This window comes from Quercus robur, chromosome 10, assembly GCF_932294415.1.
Source record: "Quercus robur chromosome 10, dhQueRobu3.1, whole genome shotgun sequence".
In the NCBI taxonomy this organism is placed as follows: Eukaryota; Viridiplantae; Streptophyta; class Magnoliopsida; order Fagales; family Fagaceae; genus Quercus; species Quercus robur.
The window spans coordinates 9764055-9784417 of record NC_065543.1 but is presented as its reverse complement, the minus strand read 5'-3'; the positions used below and the strand labels follow the sequence as shown (position 1 = coordinate 9784417).

Here is a 20363-nt window from a genome sequence, read left to right as displayed (position 1 = left end):
TTAAAGTTAGCTAGAAATTAGCCTTAGGGGAAAGATGCCAGTTTGATTTGTAACCTGTAATGATACGAAGGACGCATGGATGTTTGATATCACATTTGAAGTGATAATTGGGGGCTCAAAATTTCATTACACTTCTAACGTGGAACATGGACTTTATAATTAAGAATCTCATGTGTCATCTATTTAAAATTGAGGGAAACTTACACAATTGAAATAAAATAAAATTGTTAAAAATTTTACCAATTTTAGGTGATAGGGTATCACATCAATAACATAATAAATAAAATTCTTAAATTTTAGTTTATTTTGCCTATAGAATTTAAGAAATCAATTTATAATTTATATTAATAAAATTTGGATCATCATACCATTTATATTAATAAAATTTGAGATTTAAAGACTACCTAAATTACAAGAATCCATGGAAGAGGAAACTCATGTACAACTCAATTACGCCTCTAAAATAAGGAAGTTGATCATCATAAAGTAATGATTTTTTTTTTTTTTTTGAGAATTATCATAAAGTAATGATTAGTGATTAGAATTGCAATACATTCAAGAAAAATGTTGATTGAAAAAGTTGGAGTTTCTATTTGTCCAGTGTCTCACAAACTCACACTAGATGGCCCAAATGGATCACCTTTTTCTTCTTTTTGGTTTTGATAGTACCAAGTGGATTACTTCTGGGGTAGTGGTCGGCAATAATTATATCTTAACCTTTGTTTGGATTAACTTTTTGTTAAAAGTTGGGAAAAAAAAAAAGTTACCCCAAAGAAGTAAACTTCAAAAAGTTATACAAACAGATAATAAATAATAAAAAATGCAAAAACTAACCCCAAGGCACTTTTATTGAATTCAAAAGAATTTGTGTAGCCCAAAGAACCTGTATACATTAAAATATAGTATTTTCAAAAACAGAAGAAAATTTTCTAGTTTGAAGTTTAATTATGAAATATCAATAATCAAAATTGATTAACATAGGAGCAAACTTTATGATGGATGAAGAAGTTGGTCAAAGTTTGCTGCTGTAAATGGGATGATATTCACATTATTGGTGCTGTTGGGACTTGGGAGATAAAAAATTTAAAGCGCCACATGACATGTCCCAACCAAAAAAGGTAGGAGAAAATAAAGGTACAACTTTTTCTTTGGAAAAAGGGAAAAGAAAAGGGGGGGGGGGGGGGGGGTGTGGCCGTTTGGTTTGATGTTACAACATTTTACTAAAGAGCAAGACTTAGATACAGTATTTAGGTGCTGTTCCTAAAATTTCATTTTTAAGATTCTGTCATGTGAATTTTTTTTCATGAGAATGAAGTTTATTTTTTAGTTAAGTAGACACATAATTGAATTTTAAGAGAGGAACATAAGGAACAACACATAAGGCACTGTACTTAAGTTTTGTTATTTACTAAAATCATCAATTTCAAAACCAAAACCAACCCCCCAAAACAAAAAGAAAGAAAAGAGGTAATCTTTTTTCTCATGTAATTTCTTATTTCAGAATAGTTCTGCTTATTTAGAAGTTCTTGTTATGTCATTGGTGAGTTTCCTGTGTAAATTACCACCAAAATTGTACCCAGGAAAAAAAAAATGGAACAACATAAAACAAAACAAAGCCTTTCAATTAGCCAAAACGATTAAGAGAAGTCTCTCAGCTATAAGAAAGGCACTAAATCCCAAATGTAGTAGAATCATAGTCTATCTAATGATGGTCATAGAAGAAAGACTAAATAAGAAATAACCCCATTTTTTATGATAGACAAGCAAAAAATGATGGATTGTCCAAATGTAATTATGCCAAACCACGACAACATTGAAGAAATTCTATCTTTTTTTTGACAAACAAGAGTGTCCAGACCTCTTCGAGTATCTGACCATTCCTTCGGGTGTATGCAGTTCCCCCGTCCCACACGCACCAAGTTATTCCAAAGAGGAATCCCATGGGGGTAGCCCCAAGATGCTGGCAAAAAATTTAAACTCAGGATCTCATGGATATCATAAGACCTTAGAAACCACTAAGCCAACTCCTTGGGGTTTGAAGAAATTCTATCTTTGAGTAAAGACATGGAGAAAAAAGAAATGTCTTTAGCTAATGTATGCTATATGCATAATGCATTCAAGAATCTTAAATATAAAAATAAAATATATAAAGGCAAAATCATTTGGACACAAGATAAACAATTCGCTCAATATTCATAATAGGAAATACTGATTTTGATGGCTCACTCAAACGTTGTTCAGATGCTAGCCACTGAAGCCAGGAAAATCAAATTGTTGACATAATCCTAATACAAGCAAACATATAAATGATATGGCTCTAATAATGGAATGGCCTACAAAAACACACTTTTGGAAACGGTTGTTCTAATATTACCAAGTCCTTTCACTTCATCCTAGCATACCATGATATATTGTCATGATGTCGGAAAGGGTATAGCTATTGAACACTCCAAATGGTGGAAAATCTTTGGAAAAGAGAGGAATCCTTATTCATACACTTCAACTTAACACCCATATGGCAACTAAGTCTATGTTACATTGATCTGAATTACCAAAGTTACTGACCCTAGTTATCATCATCAGCATCATCAATCAAGAGCTATGAATATCCAGGGTAGGTTGCACAGCTATGAGCTTCTAATCAACTCTACACAAGTTTATATTTAAAAGATAATTTGTTCTATATTATTCTTTGGTAAGGATTGATGGTGGCTTCAACTATATATGCTTTGGTGCAAATTTCTGAGGATGCACAAACAGAGTCTTGACCTATCTATAAAAGGAGATGCCATATAGAGTGGCAGTGGTTGTGTTATGGTTTAGTGACATTATTATCATCCTGATTAATATATAAACAAACTAAGCAAAGTATTTAGAAGCCAAGTTTGTTGTTCCTAAGAATACCTCTTGACAAAATGAATAGCTTTCAAATAAATTCCCCTGAGAATGATGATAAAGATAAACAGTATCTAATTGAAAGTAGAATTTTGGTAACACTTCCAAGTGATTCTCTAGATTATGATTCCAAAGAAGTGTTAATGCAAAAAGTGGTGTGTTTGGTTCAATCTAATAAAACACTAGTCCAATAAACAATGATGATGCCCAAAAGAGAAAAGGAAAAACAAAAAAAAAGGAATCCCTTTTACTTCACAATTAGTTCTTGAGTTAAAAATGACCAAAGTGAGTCCAAGTGCCTTGGTGATTTGACTCACCCAAAATATAAAAAGACTTAGGTAGTCTGACCACCTATTTTCATTGACACTACCAAACACTACTTACAAAATTTCAATTTACATGTCAAGAACCATCAAATATTCACTTAAAATGTATTACCCCAAATTGGATTGTGAGTGTGTTGTGTGGGCGTGTGTTGAGTCCCACATTGAGTGTTTACTAGGTGTATCTTAGGTTTATAAGTGATTGAAAGGAGCCCCAATTGCAACTTGACTAGTCCTTTTGGGATGTAGGCGCAAATGTGGCTAGTGTTTTCCTCTGGTTGTTAAATAAAATATCTTCACAAACCAAACACAATCTTAATACCAAGCTTTGGTCACAATTTTTTACTTTATTAAGCTTTCTGTCAATGGTTTAACCTTTTTTTACTAACGTGGGTGTTGCCACCTCAAAATTAATAGGGGCAAATTAAAACTGACTTAGACAACCAAATTTAATAGCTTGCATAGACAACTAAAGGAGCTGCCAGAAGTAGTGCAGGTGATGGTGACCAAACCATGTTGAGGTGGTGGTGACAGATGTAATTTGATAAAGGCAGAGGTAGTGGTTATGAGGCATCTGTGACACTGCAGTGTCAAGGACACGACTCCACTGTGGATTTTACTAGTTATTGTATGCAGATGAAAGAGGTGATAAGTTTACAAGAGGTGTAACAGATCAAATCCTATGAAGAGGCATGATGTGAAGGATGGTTGGTAGTGATGGCAAAGAGGTAAAAAAGTGACTACATATCAGTACTGATTGTAGTGATAATGTGTTGGCCATTTATACACATACCAAAATCTGCTGGCCATGTTTATCATAAAAGGCTTGAGAGTACATTGGCTTGAGATGCATGATAACAGCGATATCTAAAGTAACTCCCGTTATACTGTACCTCATATTAGAGTACATGAAAACAAGTAAGGGGATTGTTGCCAATGGAATTGAACTGCGTAGAAAGTATAGATGTGTTTTAGTGGTGTAAGGTGACTGAGGGGTACATTCTCTACAACATGGAAACAATTAAATGGAATTATAAGCAATTAAGAACACTTTTTTTAAAAGTAAATTAAGTAAGCGCACTTCAGTAAGTTGAAAATAATTAAGACAGAAAAGGCCAACAGTCTTGGGACTAAATGGCACCTCCTGTCCCATTGATAAGAGGTGGAGGGTGAGGTCACGGGTTCAATCCCATACAGGCGTGTGAGTTGTATTGACCCCAAAAAATAAATAAATATAAGAAAGAAGAAAGAAGACAGAAAGAGGAGACAGTGAAAGATAATGTCGTCTTTACCAGAGAAAAAAACGGCCAAGTGATAATGACCAAGGACTGATATATGATATGCTAACCAACAGTGGATGATATGGCATGAAGACCAATGACAGAATCCAAAATCAAATGTTAAAAAGGTGAGAGAGATAGGAAATTATATTAGTAGGACTTTTAGAGTTGACACCATGATTCATACAAGAGAGATTGCTGATTGCATCCAGGATTTTTACAATGTATTGTGAACACATCTCAGACATGAGATCCAATATTCATTATCAAAGCCAGTCACTTTCTCCCTGTCTGTAATAGTGGGGGCTGACAAGAGCACAAGTGCATTGGGAAAAAGATAAGAGGTCAAATTCGTGTATTACTGTAACAAGATCTTGTCATGAGAAAGATTGAATGAGTAAAACAATTGTTTGACACACCTATCAAAATTAAGCAAGTTCACCTTCCCAAACAACATTAGTGCTTCCATCCCTTTAAGTGACCGTCTTCCATGTATGGCTCTAGAAATCCAATAAACTGAAATGACAGAGGGAATCAGGGAAGCATAGCATTATTCAAATGTTTAGACAAAGACCATATAATATGCTTAAGCTTTACCTGTAGTTAGATAAAAAATATCTTAGAGAATCTTGAAAAATTAGTTTTGGCACCTTTTCTCCAGATGGCACCCGGATAAATTCTATGCCATTTAATTCAACGGTGCTTCCATAAATAATAATAATAATAATAATAATAATAATACAATGATGATTATATTTTATATGATAAAACCCAAAGAGAACATATAAAACACATACATATTCGCACATGCAACATTTTTAAGCCCAAGACACACAATTCAAACTTAGGTTCAAAAAGAAGAGAAGTAATAAGGTTAATGCTGCAGCCTTAATCCACTCCAGGTGTAAGTTTGAGCCTGACCCCGGCCGCTCATTTAACTATTTCAACACCAGTTAGTTATCACCTAGGTGGCGTATGGTGAGAAGCAGACAAAGCACTCAATGCTGAGTTAGCCTTATATTCTACTGCTCTCAAATTGCCTGCCTATTCTATTAGTAATGGTTGGGGAACATAGTACCATGACTTACTAGATGAAAGACCATGATTGGTGAAAGGCTTAAAAGTGCCTTACCTAACTCAGCCAGCTCTGAAGAATTAATGGGCTGACAGGCAGGCTCAAATCCATATCTCCTCCATCTGATCAAGAAGGAAGAAAGCCCAGGAAACTGGACTGACTCTTCTATTACAATACCATAAAGGAGAATCCATTCTTGTCCTAATCAGTCCATGTCTTATTTATCTTATTAGCTTGTATGCTCATCAATGATGAAAGCCATTGAACTTAAGACTAGAGTAATATATGCATATAATGTTAAATAGATACCTTGCAACCATCTTTAGACCACCGTGCCCCATATCCATCAGCAACCCTTATTTCAAAGACAGCACCATGTGGTGGGACAATATGCACATTCAGCCAGCCACAATGTTCAATTATGTGACAGACAACATCCATTGCAAGCCCATTTTTATCATAATCTGGAGACAGCACAACAAATAGTAGGAAAACAATGGCCAGTCAAGAATATTAGAAATATGAGAGAGAGACACGTTGTATGTTAATTATAGTTCTATGAACAGAAATAATTTTTTTAATGGTAAGGTACACATGCACCTGATGGGTTTGAAACCCACGACCTCACCCTCCACCTTACTCTTACAAGAAAATGAAGTGCCATTTTAGCTCACCAATGAGCTATAGCTCAACAAGCACTTCCTCCTCCCATAATAATGGGATGGAGAGTGAGGTAGTGGATTCAAGACCCATTGGGTGCATGTGTAACTTACCAAAAAATTAAAAAAGCTTGAGCTCATTGCCTTTTATGAAAAAAATTAGTTGTACTCATTTTCAAAGAATCCTACAACTATAATAACTTGTAATGCATTAAACTCAGCAACTTTGACCAATCAATTACTATAAACATTTTATTGCAAGATGGATTACAAAATAAATTGCTAATCAAATCAGGTATCATTTTTTGAATGATCTTAGATTTTTTTCCTCTCTCACTTGTATTGATATCTAAGAAAGATTCATGGATCTTCTGATCCACAAACCAGAATGTAAAACTAAAGATCCTAAGTCACCTGATACCCTCCATCCACTCATCATAAAGAATACAATCACAAACTACACAAAATCCTATTCAGAATATAAACCAGATGTCTTCTCAGTAATGGCAACCTTCCCTATCTACAAAAATCAAATACACTCTAGGAATGAGAATATGTTAGCCTACCTAAAATGTGGATTGACATCTGGTAGGCACAAGCTGCAAACAAATATGTTTTTCCTTTTAAATTACACATGCACCCAATGGATCTTGAACCCACAACCTCAAGCTCGACACCATTCTTAAGGGGGGAGAAAGAAACATTCTCAATGGCATCTGCAGCATAAATATGTTATTACATGACCAAAATAGTGCCTATAACCATAGACATAGATTGGCGGGGAACACCTTACGACTCTTAACATGAGTTGTCCTTCATTCATAGGTTTGAAACCAGTCTAAGATTACCTATCATAAGACGAGGACCTCAGATGTGAATTCTGTAGAACTCGCTATTTTAGATAAGTTGGTACAAATAATTTCAAGGAGTGATTTGTAATAGAGAAATATGGTGACTAAGTTAAAGTCTCTGAAGTCTGTACTTGTTGATGATGAAAAGTGATAGAAAGTGGAAGTGTAGCATCAGGCAACCTTTTGGTGGCAAAATGGTCAGTGGAGGCAGTGATTTTGTGGCTTATGGTAGCAGGGTGGTAGCAGAGATTCTTGTAGCAACTTATCTGTCACCTTGTCTTTAAAGAGCAGGGATAGCTACTGGATACATACATGATCATAGTTGATAAATCATCATAGTCCTACTATTTTTTAAGGATTGGCCATCAGAGGAGGTGGAGAGTGGATGGTGAGTGCTAATTTGACAATATCATGATGAAGTGGCAGTTAATGATTTTCTTTGTTCTTTTTTTTTTTTTCTTCTTTTATCCTTAGGGTTGTCACTTTTTACTGCATATCATAATGGCAACAGTGAGTTCATAAATGATTATGGAAGGTCTTGACTGCAGAAAAGCAGCAGTAACAAATTGGTAGTGATGGTGGTGAGGCCTTGCACTAGTAATAACAACAGGTGGGTGGCTGTGGTGACATTGTCATGGTACAAAGCTGCTGGTGATGATGACTTTAGTAGATATGATGGTGCCAGAAGCAGCTTACTACTGATGGTGATGGCTGTTCCTCATAATGCTAATGTGATAGTGATGATGCCCTTAAATGCCCTTAAATCAGACTTTATTTATCCATTCTCGAATTCTTATCTACATTGTTGTAGTATTGTATATAAGAAAATTTTAGTTGCTCCCCATAACAATGTCAAAATCATGAAATTTTAGTAAACGATAAGCAAATAATGGAGATCCACCATTCCAACCTCACATCAGCTGGGGCCAAGCCAAAAGGCCCAAAACAGACAGTGAAAGAAAAATTTGTTTGTGCGTGTGTACGTCATGTTCACACATACAGATTTCTACATGTGTGTATTCATTTATTTATTTATATTTATGTCCATTCTCTAGAAGAATGATGCAAATCTTAGAAGAATTAAAACCATAAGAATATCCCAAAGAACCTTTCTCCTAATTTTTTGATAAATAATGAACTTTTTTGTGATAAAAAAATAGTCACCCAAGTAGATACAGTGTATACAACTGGGGACTATGCAGTAAAGCATGCAAATTACAAAGATCTATCACATAAAAAAATGAACATAGAGAATAGGTACGCACTACTGACATCTAATCCAACAAAGTTTGAAAGAAAAAAGGTTCAAGATCCGGCAAGTACTCTCAGAACCTTCAAAGCTCTAGTTATTCCTATACACTTAATAAATTCTTAAACTATTTGACATAGGAAAAAACCAAAACAATGCAACAATAAAAGTGAAAAATAGAAAAATAAAGTAAAGATAACCTAGAACTTAGCACCTACGCTTGCTTGGAGTCAACACCAGGAAAAAGAGAACAAAACTTTACAAGTTAACACCTAGGGATGGCTAGAGTTAGCGCTAGATCATTGGAAAAATTACAAGAGAAACTTTATTATTTAATCAAACTGTAATTTGTCTTCATAGGAATATAATTCCGTGCTCATATAGACTACTAAAACTAAACCTAATTCTAGTTTACTTAGGAAACCCTAATTCTAATTGTCTTAGGAAATCCCAATTATTGAATTAAAAAAATAAACTTGACTCAAGGAAATTAATAAAATACTAATACACATAATCAGCTTATATGACACCAAAAATACAATTGACTTCCATTTAAAAAATAAATTAAAATAAATATTTCTTTGTGCTTGCCACATCAAACTATTTTGAGAAAAAAAAAAAAAAACACTATTTTAAGTTTCTCAAGGTGACATTTCTTGGAGACATTAGTATGTAGACCTGGCAATAGTTCATAAAATAATAAAACATTCCTAAGAGTAGGCAGTCTGCCTACACTTTTGGAGAAAATATCCAATGTTCTCCAATAAGCCTTTACCTTTATTTAATGTCAAATTCTAACACAAAGGCTTCTAGGTTGGACAGAGACCGTCATACTTTTTCTTGTTAGCATAAAATGTCCAAAAGAAAATTGACCATATATTAAAGCTCTTTTTTCTTTCTTTTCATTTCTTTTTTTTGGGTAAGAAATTAAGTACTGGAGTGCATATCCACTATTTTTTTCTTTATTTTTATCTCTTCATTTCTTTCTTTCCCAGTTTGGCTAGTATGCAGCCACATGTCTTGTAAAAATTTTTGCAATACCATTCATTAAAGTAAGATGGTGTGAAGTATCTCCAATATCCATTAATCTGGGGCAAGCTTTTTATTGAAATAAAATCTAGCTCTAATGTCTATAAAAAGTTCATTCCCTTTCCCCTGATTATGCTACAGATCTGTTGTCCTTGATAGATAGTTTCTCTATCTTTTAAATACTCTATTCCTTTTCTTTCTATGTTTGTTTGTTCCATAGTATGCTTGCTGTATACTGTGAATTTGTTTTCATTTTATTAATGAAAATTTTACTTTCTTACTGATCATATATATATATATATATAAAGTTCTCTGATTCCCTTCATCCCAATACATGCAATCTTTTTTCAATGGCACAGAGGCAGACTCTCTAAAGCAGAATTTTGGACTAGCTAAACATTAAATCAGAACAAAGAATTTTTATTATTGGTAAGTTACACATGCACCTGGTGGGTCTTGAACCCACGACCTCACCCTCCATCTTACTGTTACAAGGGGAGAAAGTGTCTATTGAGCCAGAGTTCATTGGCTTAAGTCAGAACATGACTGACTTAAGCCACATTCCAATAAAATACTAATGATTAATAATCTGAACAATGTTTCCAAAGGCCTGACAGAAAAGTTATATTTGATAGTTCCTATTCTACTAGATGCATGAGGAACCAAAAGACGCAATACAAATGTGAGCGTGAGATAGATACATTTGACAGCATTTAAAATTTCTGGATACAAACTTGTGCAAACAAAAAACTACAGTAAGTGGAAAAAGAAAAAAGAAAAAAAAGAAATTAATCTCCAAAGCTCAAATTCAAATAGGACCTCACCGCTTCCTTCCAAAGTACCCCAATATTTACTTGTACTCCTATTAGCATGTTTTGCCAGCGCCCTAGCTCCATGAGTCAAGGTACAACCTTCAACCTCAAGCCAATGAGAAAATTTACAATTCAGCCATATATAATTTTCATAAACTAGTCTGTCAAGCCTCTCCGAATAAATATGAGCAAGAAATACAACTATGAGGCTGTGAAAATATACGTTTTCTCAACCATTTGTTAAACAAAGCATGTGTATAGTTTTCACAAAAGTATCACTAAATCCATCCAGGGTAGTCTTTAAGAAATGATGTACAGGAGATGAATCTTACTTATTATGCACTTCTATTAAAATTCCAAGTTCCTACTTCTGTAATTGCTTACAAATTGTCTATAGATTCTGCAATTAGATAAGCTGTTTCAAGTTTTGTACTTCCTGAGCTTCCCTTAGAAGCCATTAGGTTTTCAAGAGTTAAATGCTGGTGACTGTACTTTCAAAAATCTTTTATTAAAACTCAAGTTATATACCCTTTTTTTTTTGTGGGGGGGGGGGGGGGGGGGGGGGGGGGGGGTGGGGGTGGGTGGTAATAGAGATTTCAAGGTTGTGGGATCCCACCCATTAATGGGTCTTGTTTAAGAACTAGATCACCAATGCTTATAATTTTCAATTTAAACTATTTTGTTATGATTTTTCAAAATGAAACCTATAAATGATTGACCCTAGCTCCACAGCTTAGGTGCCACGTGTATGGTGCAGACAAGGCAGAGATTCTCATCGTCCCTTACAGATGAATCTTACTTATTATGCACTTCTATTAAAATTCCAAGTTCCTACTACTGTAATTGCTTACAAATTGTCTACAGATTCTGCAATTAGATAAGCAGTTTCAAGTTTTGTACTTCCTGAGCTTCCCTTAGAAGCTATTAGGTTTTCAAGAGTTAAATGCTGGTGACTGTACTTTCAAAAATCTTTTATTAAAACTCAAGTTACATATCCTTTTTTTTTTTGTTGGGGGGGGGGGGGGGGGGTGGTGGTAATAGAGATTTCAAGGTTGTGGGATCCCACCCATTAATGGGTCTTGTTTAAGAACTAGATCACCAATGCTTATAATTTTCAATTTAAACTATTTTGTTATGATTTTTCAAAACGAAACCTATAAATGATTGACCCTAGCTCCACAGCTTAGGTACCACGTGGGTGGTGCAGACAAGGCAGAGATTCTTATCATCCCTTACAGATAAGATTGGTCCTCTTTTATAGCTTAACTGCATAGCTGCAGAGAGGTGGCTTCTTCACCAAAAAAAAAAATCTGAACTTTTCTTCATTTGACTTGATGGTTTAGATGTTAAAAGGTTAAGCTAAGCAGTTCCAAAATGTCTTACAGAGAAAGTGATTCCTAACAAGGCATAAATTATTCTTCTGCATGCAGTGCAAAAGACAAGCAATTAATTAAAAGTCATCATCTTACATTCGGCTTATATGGAAGGGTAAATGATGATAACAAAGTTGATCTTGGTGGGGGAAGTGCATTTGGAATAGTCCCTGTGGTATGTGTCAGACCAAGAAGGCCTTGAACACCCCCATAACTCAATACCTGGACAAATCATGTAACAGTCAGGTTCGCATAAAATTGCAAACTTTATGTGACATAAGGCATGCAGCAGTCATTGAAAAAACTAGTCCCTACATCAAGACATTGGAGCACTAAGTGAAGATGCGCTCAAGAAAAAGAGGCATAATATGGGCGTGCATATGCATGTATTTAACTGTGCACACAGGTGAACAGGTACTTGGGAGTTATTGATTACAAGAAGTGAATGGCATGCAAGGAGCAATCAAGAGTGCTGAATTACAACCACTAGAACATGCATCCTTAGGACATATACATATAAAGAAGGCAATAAAAAAAGCAAAAAGCTAGTGAAACCATCTTAACCAAGAAAATGGTTGCCATATACATATCACTAAATCAGTAAATTTAATACGCATAGCATAATTGTTTTATTTGTGAAAATTTAACTCCATTAGCCAAAAAGGAGCCAAATGATAGTAATGTGACCTCAATGTTAGAAAAGTTTTTATAACTAAGAGCCACCTGCATGGCAACAAACCTTTTCACTGTGTTATTCAAAAAATTCAATTCATGGTCCACATTTTATGTGATAATTCATGGCAAGCAACAAAAAGTAAACTAACGTCTTAATAATGCATCATGATTACAGATTTCAACACAATTGCTGAAACTTCCTTGCACTTATGTAAGAATTGTGTATTTGCAAGGGCAGTACGGTTTGGAATCCTGTGGAGTTGCGCGATTGGCACATTGGGAGCAGATACAATTGGGGAATTTGTTAAGTTGTCAATAGCACTCCAGGGAGATGTCGGTGGGATGAAGTGTGTAAGAAGGAATGGTTTGTGATGGCTGCTGTAACTCTTGGGGCTTTCTGGAAAACAAGGAATGACATGGTTTAATTAAAAAAGTTGCAGATCCCATTGAAATTGTTAAATGTGAGATGTCTAGGATTAACAGCTGTAGTACGCAGGAGTCTAAGTAAAACTCTCCATATAGAGAGGAAAACTTATGAGTGGATTCCACTTCAAAAACACTGGCTAAAATATAATGTGGAAGCTGTGTTGGGATATTGTAAAGCCTCTGCAGCTGAGCTGAGGAATGAAGAGGGTATTTTGCTGCAGCATGGTCCTTTAAAGTGAACTATAGTTCACCAATGCTTTCTGAGGCATTGGCAATCAGGAATGCAATTCATATTAGTAAAAGAACAGGAGCTGATAGAGTAACAATTGAAAGCAATGCCTGAGTGGTTGCTGTAAAACGTTTTCCGGAAAATACATATTTTCCGGAAATGCTAATTTCCGGAAAAGGAAAATATTTCAATGTGTTTGGTTGCATTTCAAAAAATTTTCCGGAAAATATTTTCTGGTGTTTGGAAAAGAAGAAGGAAAACACAAATCCAGAAAAACACAAGCCACAACCCAGAAAAAAATCATCAACAATCGCGATCCGAGATCGCGATCTCGCGAAGGCGAGATCGCGATCAACGTCGCGATCTCGCCATTCGCGTTCGCGAGATCGCGATCGACGGCGCGATCTCTCTCTCTCTCGCGCGCGTGCGCTCTCTCTCTCTCTCTCTTTTTCCGGAAATCCTTTGAAGTGAAAATGAGGGGAGAAATTCATTTCCGGGTCAAAGGTGAAATTAGTGGTCAACCGAAAATCATTTTCTGGAAAATAATGTTTTCTGTGACAGCCAAACACATGGATTTTCCGAAAATTGATTTCTGAAATTGGTTTTCACCCAATTCAAACGCACGTGGGAAGAATTGTTCTGTTTGATTGGGTGGCAAGGGAGTGTAATTCTATAGCTAATGGGTTCAATAATTGGGCATTGGAAAATAACTTTCATGGGCTTATACCCCTTTTTGTTTGTCTGGGATGTAGAAGTCTATTTGTTTGTTGTTTCTGATTGACAAATACGTTCCAGTGACAGTTCCAGTTTGTCCATTGAAATGGTGTATTTTGGTACCGGTACCATTTCAAGGTTACCACTAATTTTATAATATATATATATATAGAGCGATATATATTTCTAACCAGAACCAGATATATATCTGGTTGGGTTCTGGTTGGGTCATCAAGCCTATTAGGACTTTTCCATGATTGTGTTTGAGACTTGATATGGTTTTATGTATTTAGTTGGGCTTCTTCATTTAATAGCTTAAGGCTTAGGGTTACCTATCAAAAAAAAAGCTAAAGGTTTAGAGTTGGATGCTCCAAGATGAAGATTACAAAATTCATGCTACATACTTCCAAATAAAGCAGGACAATAGCAATATTTCAATAACTGATTCTGATTACAAACAGATTCAGGTAATCTGTTTACATTCCATAATCCTTTTTAATTTATTGTTTACAGAGACTACAAAAGAAATTAATAATTACAGAAATTACAAATTTTAACTGTAATTTCTCCACTGCAACACCACTAGCATATAGCGTGACTTACAATTTTCGTGTCAAAAAAAGTGTCTTGGCTCTAAAGACACGATTATTAATGAAAAGTAAAAAGTTCAAGTCTTCATAAAATGTTATTCACCCTATATTAGAGATTAGTATAAGTTTTTATGAGAATCTTGTTTGCTTCTTTAAAAAAGGTGAGAATAGTAAGAGAAAATGTCAAAGTATTTCTACTTTGAAAAGTGGATACTTATTTTGGCTCCTTCCAATAAAGAAACTAAGACATATATCTTAGGTCAGCGCAGTATATGTTTACCCTAAAAAAATATGAGCTACACTTTCTATCCTATTATTCATTACATCCCTTATCTCTGGCTGACATATCAAACGCTCCAACATTATAATGAAAGCTAGGTCACAATCATACCTAAGAAATTAGGAGAACGTTCTCTGTAAAAAGATATTAAGTCATTCTATTCATGCAATTGGATATGCAAATCATAACAGAGCAGCAACTAAGCACTTACAGAGAGTAGGGTTGCCAGACAAGCATAAGGCTGAACATCCACTTTCAAAATACGGATTGCAAGAACGCCATTTGTCTTTTCTCTCTCTTCTGTGTAGAAATTCCTATAGATTTGTATACCTGGAAAACTGCATGCCTATATTACTCATGGACTAGTACAGGTAGAAATAACTTTAAAGTCAGAAATCAAATTCATAGATAAATTTTATTAGGTGAACCTCTCAATTGAGTACATCAGAGCAATTACAAAGCAGAAAATTTACTTAACACAAAGCAGAAAACAAATAATTTTAAGTTTTTATGACATTACTATCTAAATCTCCCTAAAACCTAGTAGGCCTTTCATATGGTTACTACAACCCTTCCCATGATATTATAACAGATTATTCCAGAGGTAATGGAGAGTTCATTGGAAGGCAAAGTCGAATGAATGCCGCCCCTGTTTCTCATTATCAGCTTTATGAGATAACTTTCTCATGAGTTGATTTATTCCCACAGCATCTGTTATTGTTATTATTACTCTAATAAGTTTTGGCCAACGGGAGGGGGAGGAGATTCTAACTAGTGACCTCTGCTTCCATTGGGTCTATTATTATTGTAACTTCTATTATTATTACTGTCACTGTTCCTATTACTATTATGCACAACAAAGTTTTGATTCTTAAAATCGCTACCAGAATATTTTCAGCTGCAAGCACAAAATTATTTCCAGCTATTTACCAGAGCAACTTTTTTTTGCCTAGATGGATAAACTTTATCACCATACAGGAAGTGAAACTCAATAAAACTAGCAGTTCTTAGTTTCTTACCTTCTTCAATGGTTTCAACTCCAGGAAGAACCTTGGCAAGACTCTCTGCCCCCAACATTTCAGAGAATGAAGCATACCAGTGGGTATCCTGCAAATTTATGAAGTTACAAAGAGCAGAGCTAAGTCAAAATAAGGAAGTACAAATTAATTGAAAAAACAGGATCGGCACCTGAACTTCAAACACCACACATTTGTTGAAACGGATCAAAGTTCCTGAACCAATTCTGTGACCATAAGAGGTAAAATTAAATGCAAATCAATCAAAAAAGAAACAGTGAAGTAAAATTACCAAACATATAGAAAACTCAATAAAATAATAATCATTTAACTTTGGTGGAAAAATTGCTGTACAGAAAGTTTAAAATTGAACTAAAAATGATTATCAGGATCCCGGAAGAATTTAATATATTTATAATTCAAACTTATTTTGGATAATCAAACTATATAATAAGCCAGCTTATTTGCTTAAACTCACTTTTTATCTCACCTACAAATAAGCTGGCCAAATGCATACTTACCTTAATGGGTATATTCTGTCTACTTTTGGGGTGAGAAATTAGCTCAAGTGACCTTGTCTTACACTCTTATGCGTGCATAAGTTACATATTACGTTTTAAGCAAAAGTTGATCAAATCTGATTAAATGGAAATGAGAATAGGATCCTCTACATCTCAAATGAATCAATTTCATGGTTCAGATTTTAAACATAACAAATCTAAAGATGTCTACTAGTGCCATCATGTATACCATTTAGATACAACAAATAAAATATGAACAGTGAAATGGACTATCTTCATTCCACTTAAAATTGAGAAGAACCTTGTCCGTTCAAATGAAAGTGTTCTTAGGAAAATTTCATAGGCTGAGGAGTATAGCATGGCTCCAATTATATGTTTTTGACACTCTAACCTCTTGATTAATTTAGAATCAGTGACAAAACCAACAAAACAAAATTACACCTTCTACATACATAACATTGCATTTTGGTGTTGGCATCTAGTATCCATAGTAGGCACAAAAACCCATTCATACTTGTTCTCATTAAAAAGTATGAAAATAAAGAATTATATGTCAAACAAAGAGAGAGAGAGAGAGAGAGAGAGTAAATCAAAAAGCATTTACCAACTAATTCTCACTGATTTATACATAAAAGTGGAATTCTTCATACCTATTGTAGTCACCAATGGCACACCTTCCTTCAATTGTTTTCTTGCCATCTAGAGACAATGTCAAATTACCAAATAGGATTCACTTCAAACAAGATTGGCAATAACTAATCAAGAGATTTAGAGTAAAAACTTCTGAGATTCATAGTTTATTTTTTCTTTTTTATTGGTAAGATACACATGCATCTAGTGGGTCTTGAACCCACAACCTCACCGTCCACCTTGCTCTTACAAAAGGAGGAGGTGCTTTTTGAGCTAGAGCTCAATGGCAATGATGAGATTCATAGTTATGACAAGGAATTGGTTAAATTCTCTAGTTATGACAAAGAAATCTGAACCAGTTATGTTCAGACAATAAACATGGAGATTCATAGCAGAAACGCATTGATACCTTTTAGCTGCGAAAAGAAAGGCTCCTGAACATGAAGTTCATGGACAACAGACTTCAAAATCTGATGAAAGAAAACATCTGCTAGATTAATATTACACAAGGACAATTTGGCATTGAATGACACCTCAGTTAAAAATTTAAAACTTACATTCACAATTTCCGATCCCTTATCCAAAACCAGCTTCTGCCATTCATTTTCTTCTTGCTTCGAGGAGCTTCCTTCAGGGATAAAGTTCAAATCGCTATATTTCCTACAAAAGGCTTTAGAATTGATTGATTCTAATAAAGCTGATGCCAGACGCTTGTATAAGGGATATGGAGGGACTCCTTCAAAAGATTCTGCATAAGGAGTTTGAACCATAAAGAGTTAACATCTTCCTTGAATGTAATAAAACAGACATCTAAAATTCCAGCGCAAATTGCACTTTGCCCATTAATTATGGTGCAGTTTGCAATATCCTCTAGACTTTAAAACTCAGCAATGACAAGGAACTATAGTTCAACTATTACTTCCTTCTCCCATAATAACAGGATAGAGGGTGGGGTCATGGTTCAAGACCCACTAGGTGCATCAATAACTTACAACAACAGCAGCAACCAATCCTTAGTTGCAAGAATTTGTGATCAATTATAAATCCTCAACAAACTAGCCAAGGTCAGAATGGCTTAAGGTGTATATGTAGAAATCGAATCGTCTATGATAAAGTGACTAAATTTTACGTTGTTTGTCAATTTACCGCAACCCTCCTCCCTTTTCCAGGCTTAGTACAGATAAAGGTGAAGCCTAGGTGCGTGTATAACTTGCCCAAAAAAAAAAAAATTCAAAGCCCAGCAATATCACTTATTTATTGGTAATAAACACTTTGCCTATATTGTTAAGATTAAAATTCAAATTTTTTTTGGGAAAACGCGTCTAAAAATATTTTAAATTTTATGTTAAATTGCCATACCTAAGGAGGTAAAATTATAATGTAATGAACACGTTAGTTTCTAAGATAAAAGAACGAGAATTAACTTAATTCGAGATACTCCCCCTCTTGAGAAAGAGAAAATTTTAAGAAGAACGTGAAAAAATTGCATCTTATTTCTTCAATGTTGGAATGCTGTGGACTACAAGTATTAATCTTGCAATTTTTTTTTTTTTTTTAATAAATACAAGTTGTTAGCAAATCTCATTAGCCAAATAACCAACTAACAACCTATGAAGCATAGACACAAGTTCACAAACACTGACACGGACACAGTGACACGTAAATTCTTGAAAGAATAGGACACGACACGGTGCAGAAGTGTCCCTGCGTGTCCGACACGTCTTGGCCTAGTAAGTCTTGCAATCTTTACAACTAACCAGTTAACAAACTTGACTCTCTTCTTGAACATGTTTGGATTCACAATTTGCCCAAAATTCTAATAAGCAAGAAAACGAACCGTATATTAAAGAAGAGGAAGAAGAAAAAGTGACGAATTTATCAAATAGTTACCGGTCGCAGTGGTGGTGTTGGGATCGAGTTTGAGGAGGTCGGAGCAGAAGGATTTGGAGAGGCCTAGATCGAATTCTAGGGTTTCGTTTATGTGAGACTCCAAAGTGTACTTCACCACCTCTTCCATACAGTCTTTCAGATTAACCGGAGACATTGTCGTTGTTGCACTGTGGTGATAATCGTATCTTTTTGAAAAAGAAAAATTTGAGGTAACTTTTTGAAAATTACGTGATGTATTTTTAGGCGCTTGATCGTTGATTTTAACCTGCTAATGACAACCAATTAATTTGAGATATATTTTGAATTTTTTTTTTTTTTTTTTTTTTTTTTGTTGAAAATATTTTGAAAATGTTAGTCAGATGATGAAGCCGAAATGTTGCTGATATCCGAGCTTTCCGTTCATATTCTATACAACAATTGATTTTTCTTTTTTTATTCGTTGAACATTTTTGGAGATTTTTTGTTACAATACTGTGAGAGGTAAGTAAAATTATAAATAGTGCGAAATGCTTTGTACCTTGATTAATTACATAAATTATGAATTCGTTCATGTCAATATAATGTAATTTGTTTACAATACATCACTATTTCTATATTAACAAAACAAATATACTTAAGTCTTGAAATTATATGTATATTTTAATACAGCCCCTTGGGGTGTTGTATGTTGATAGGAGTCTTGAATTGGGTCACACCTTTGGATTCAAAAGTTATCTGGTTCAAGTTGTGCACTTCACAAAAATGCTATGTCATAATGTGAATAGCCTTAGCACACCTAGGGGTGCCCCACGCCATGAGGTTTGCGGGTTCAAGTAGGTGGAGTAAATGATCACAAGCATAAGACCCTTTTTTACAAAGCAAAAAAAAGAAAAAAAAAAATATATATATATATATATATGATATATAATAAAAAAATCAATAAATAAATATTTAATTAGCAACCAACTAAACCAAGTACCAAAATAACTATGGAAATATATGAAAAGTTTTAAGTTCAAAATCCAAAATAAGTTAACAAATTGGAACTAGCTAAAGCTAACTACAAATTAGTATTATCACCAAAAAAAAAAACAAAAAAACAAAAAAACACATAAACACTACACAACACCATAACTTAAGCAAATACTCAAAATACTAGGCCTAACCAAATACATCAATTGGGTTTTGGTTAGAGATGTTGGGGTTTCAGCTGAAGCTACTCACCAAAATCCATGGGCAATTGTAAAGCTTCGGATGCAAAGGTGATAAGGATAAAACCCAAGGCAAACGGATCCAATCAACAGGGTTAGTCATAAGTGACAGTGTTACCAAAAGAGACGAACAAGATGGCCTAACAATCAAAGAACTGGTGAAGGGGAATGCATCTAGGACAAAAGAGCAGATAGACGGACAAATTCTTCGTAGGGGACGGATTCCAATGAGACGGACGGACACAGGGCGGACAGTAGTAAAGTCACGTGGCACCTACGTGACCTAAGTGGTCTCCAAGAAACCTAATATGGAAATGTCTTGCATTTCACACTTAACCGCTATCAGAGGAATTCCTTTAAAGAAAAAATCTCATGATATATGAGCACTTAAGAGGATCTTCTCTACAAGGAAATACCTTCTCTATTAAGAAACGGAAGTCAGCCATATACCACTATAAAAAACCCCAAATCCCTCACAAACTAAGGTACGCGTAATTTTTCCCAACTCTGACATTCTAGAGTTATAGAAATTCTCTCTAACTTAACTTTCGGAGAGTATTTGGCCGGTACCACATCGATGCTCTTTGTAAGGTTTTCTTTGTTTTTGTCTTGCAGATTTTGTCTAGAGCACGTGAAGGCTACGCAACTCACTGACG

General features: G+C 34.8%; 1 protein-coding gene across 15 annotated transcripts; it reads right to left on the bottom strand.

Annotated features, from left to right (window-relative positions):
* Positions 1-1683: 1683 nt before the first annotated feature.
* On the bottom strand, positions 1684-18914 carry LOC126701599 (uncharacterized). 15 transcript variants are annotated; one of them, XM_050399805.1, is made up of 14 exons: positions 18518-18914; positions 17185-17375; positions 17037-17097; positions 16648-16696; positions 15649-15703; positions 15480-15567; positions 14672-14790; positions 11643-11768; positions 10186-10279; positions 6799-6948; positions 5883-6037; positions 5631-5724; positions 4918-5014; positions 1684-1960 (listed from the first exon to the last, which is right to left on the bottom strand). In XM_050399805.1, the coding sequence occupies exons 1-14, from the start codon at positions 18669-18671 to the stop codon at positions 1921-1923; spliced, it is 1473 nt and encodes a 490-aa protein (XP_050255762.1). In that variant the 5' UTR covers positions 18672-18914; the 3' UTR covers positions 1684-1920. The 15 variants fall into 15 exon arrangements, 10 of the variants coding, with proteins under 10 accessions (XP_050255762.1, XP_050255766.1, XP_050255761.1 ...); XM_050399804.1 differs by lacking the exon at positions 1684-1960 and adding an exon at positions 4617-4804 and having other exon boundaries at positions 18518-18909; XM_050399809.1 differs by lacking the exon at positions 5631-5724 and having other exon boundaries at positions 18518-18896.
* Between the last annotated feature and the right edge of the window lie 1449 nt (positions 18915-20363).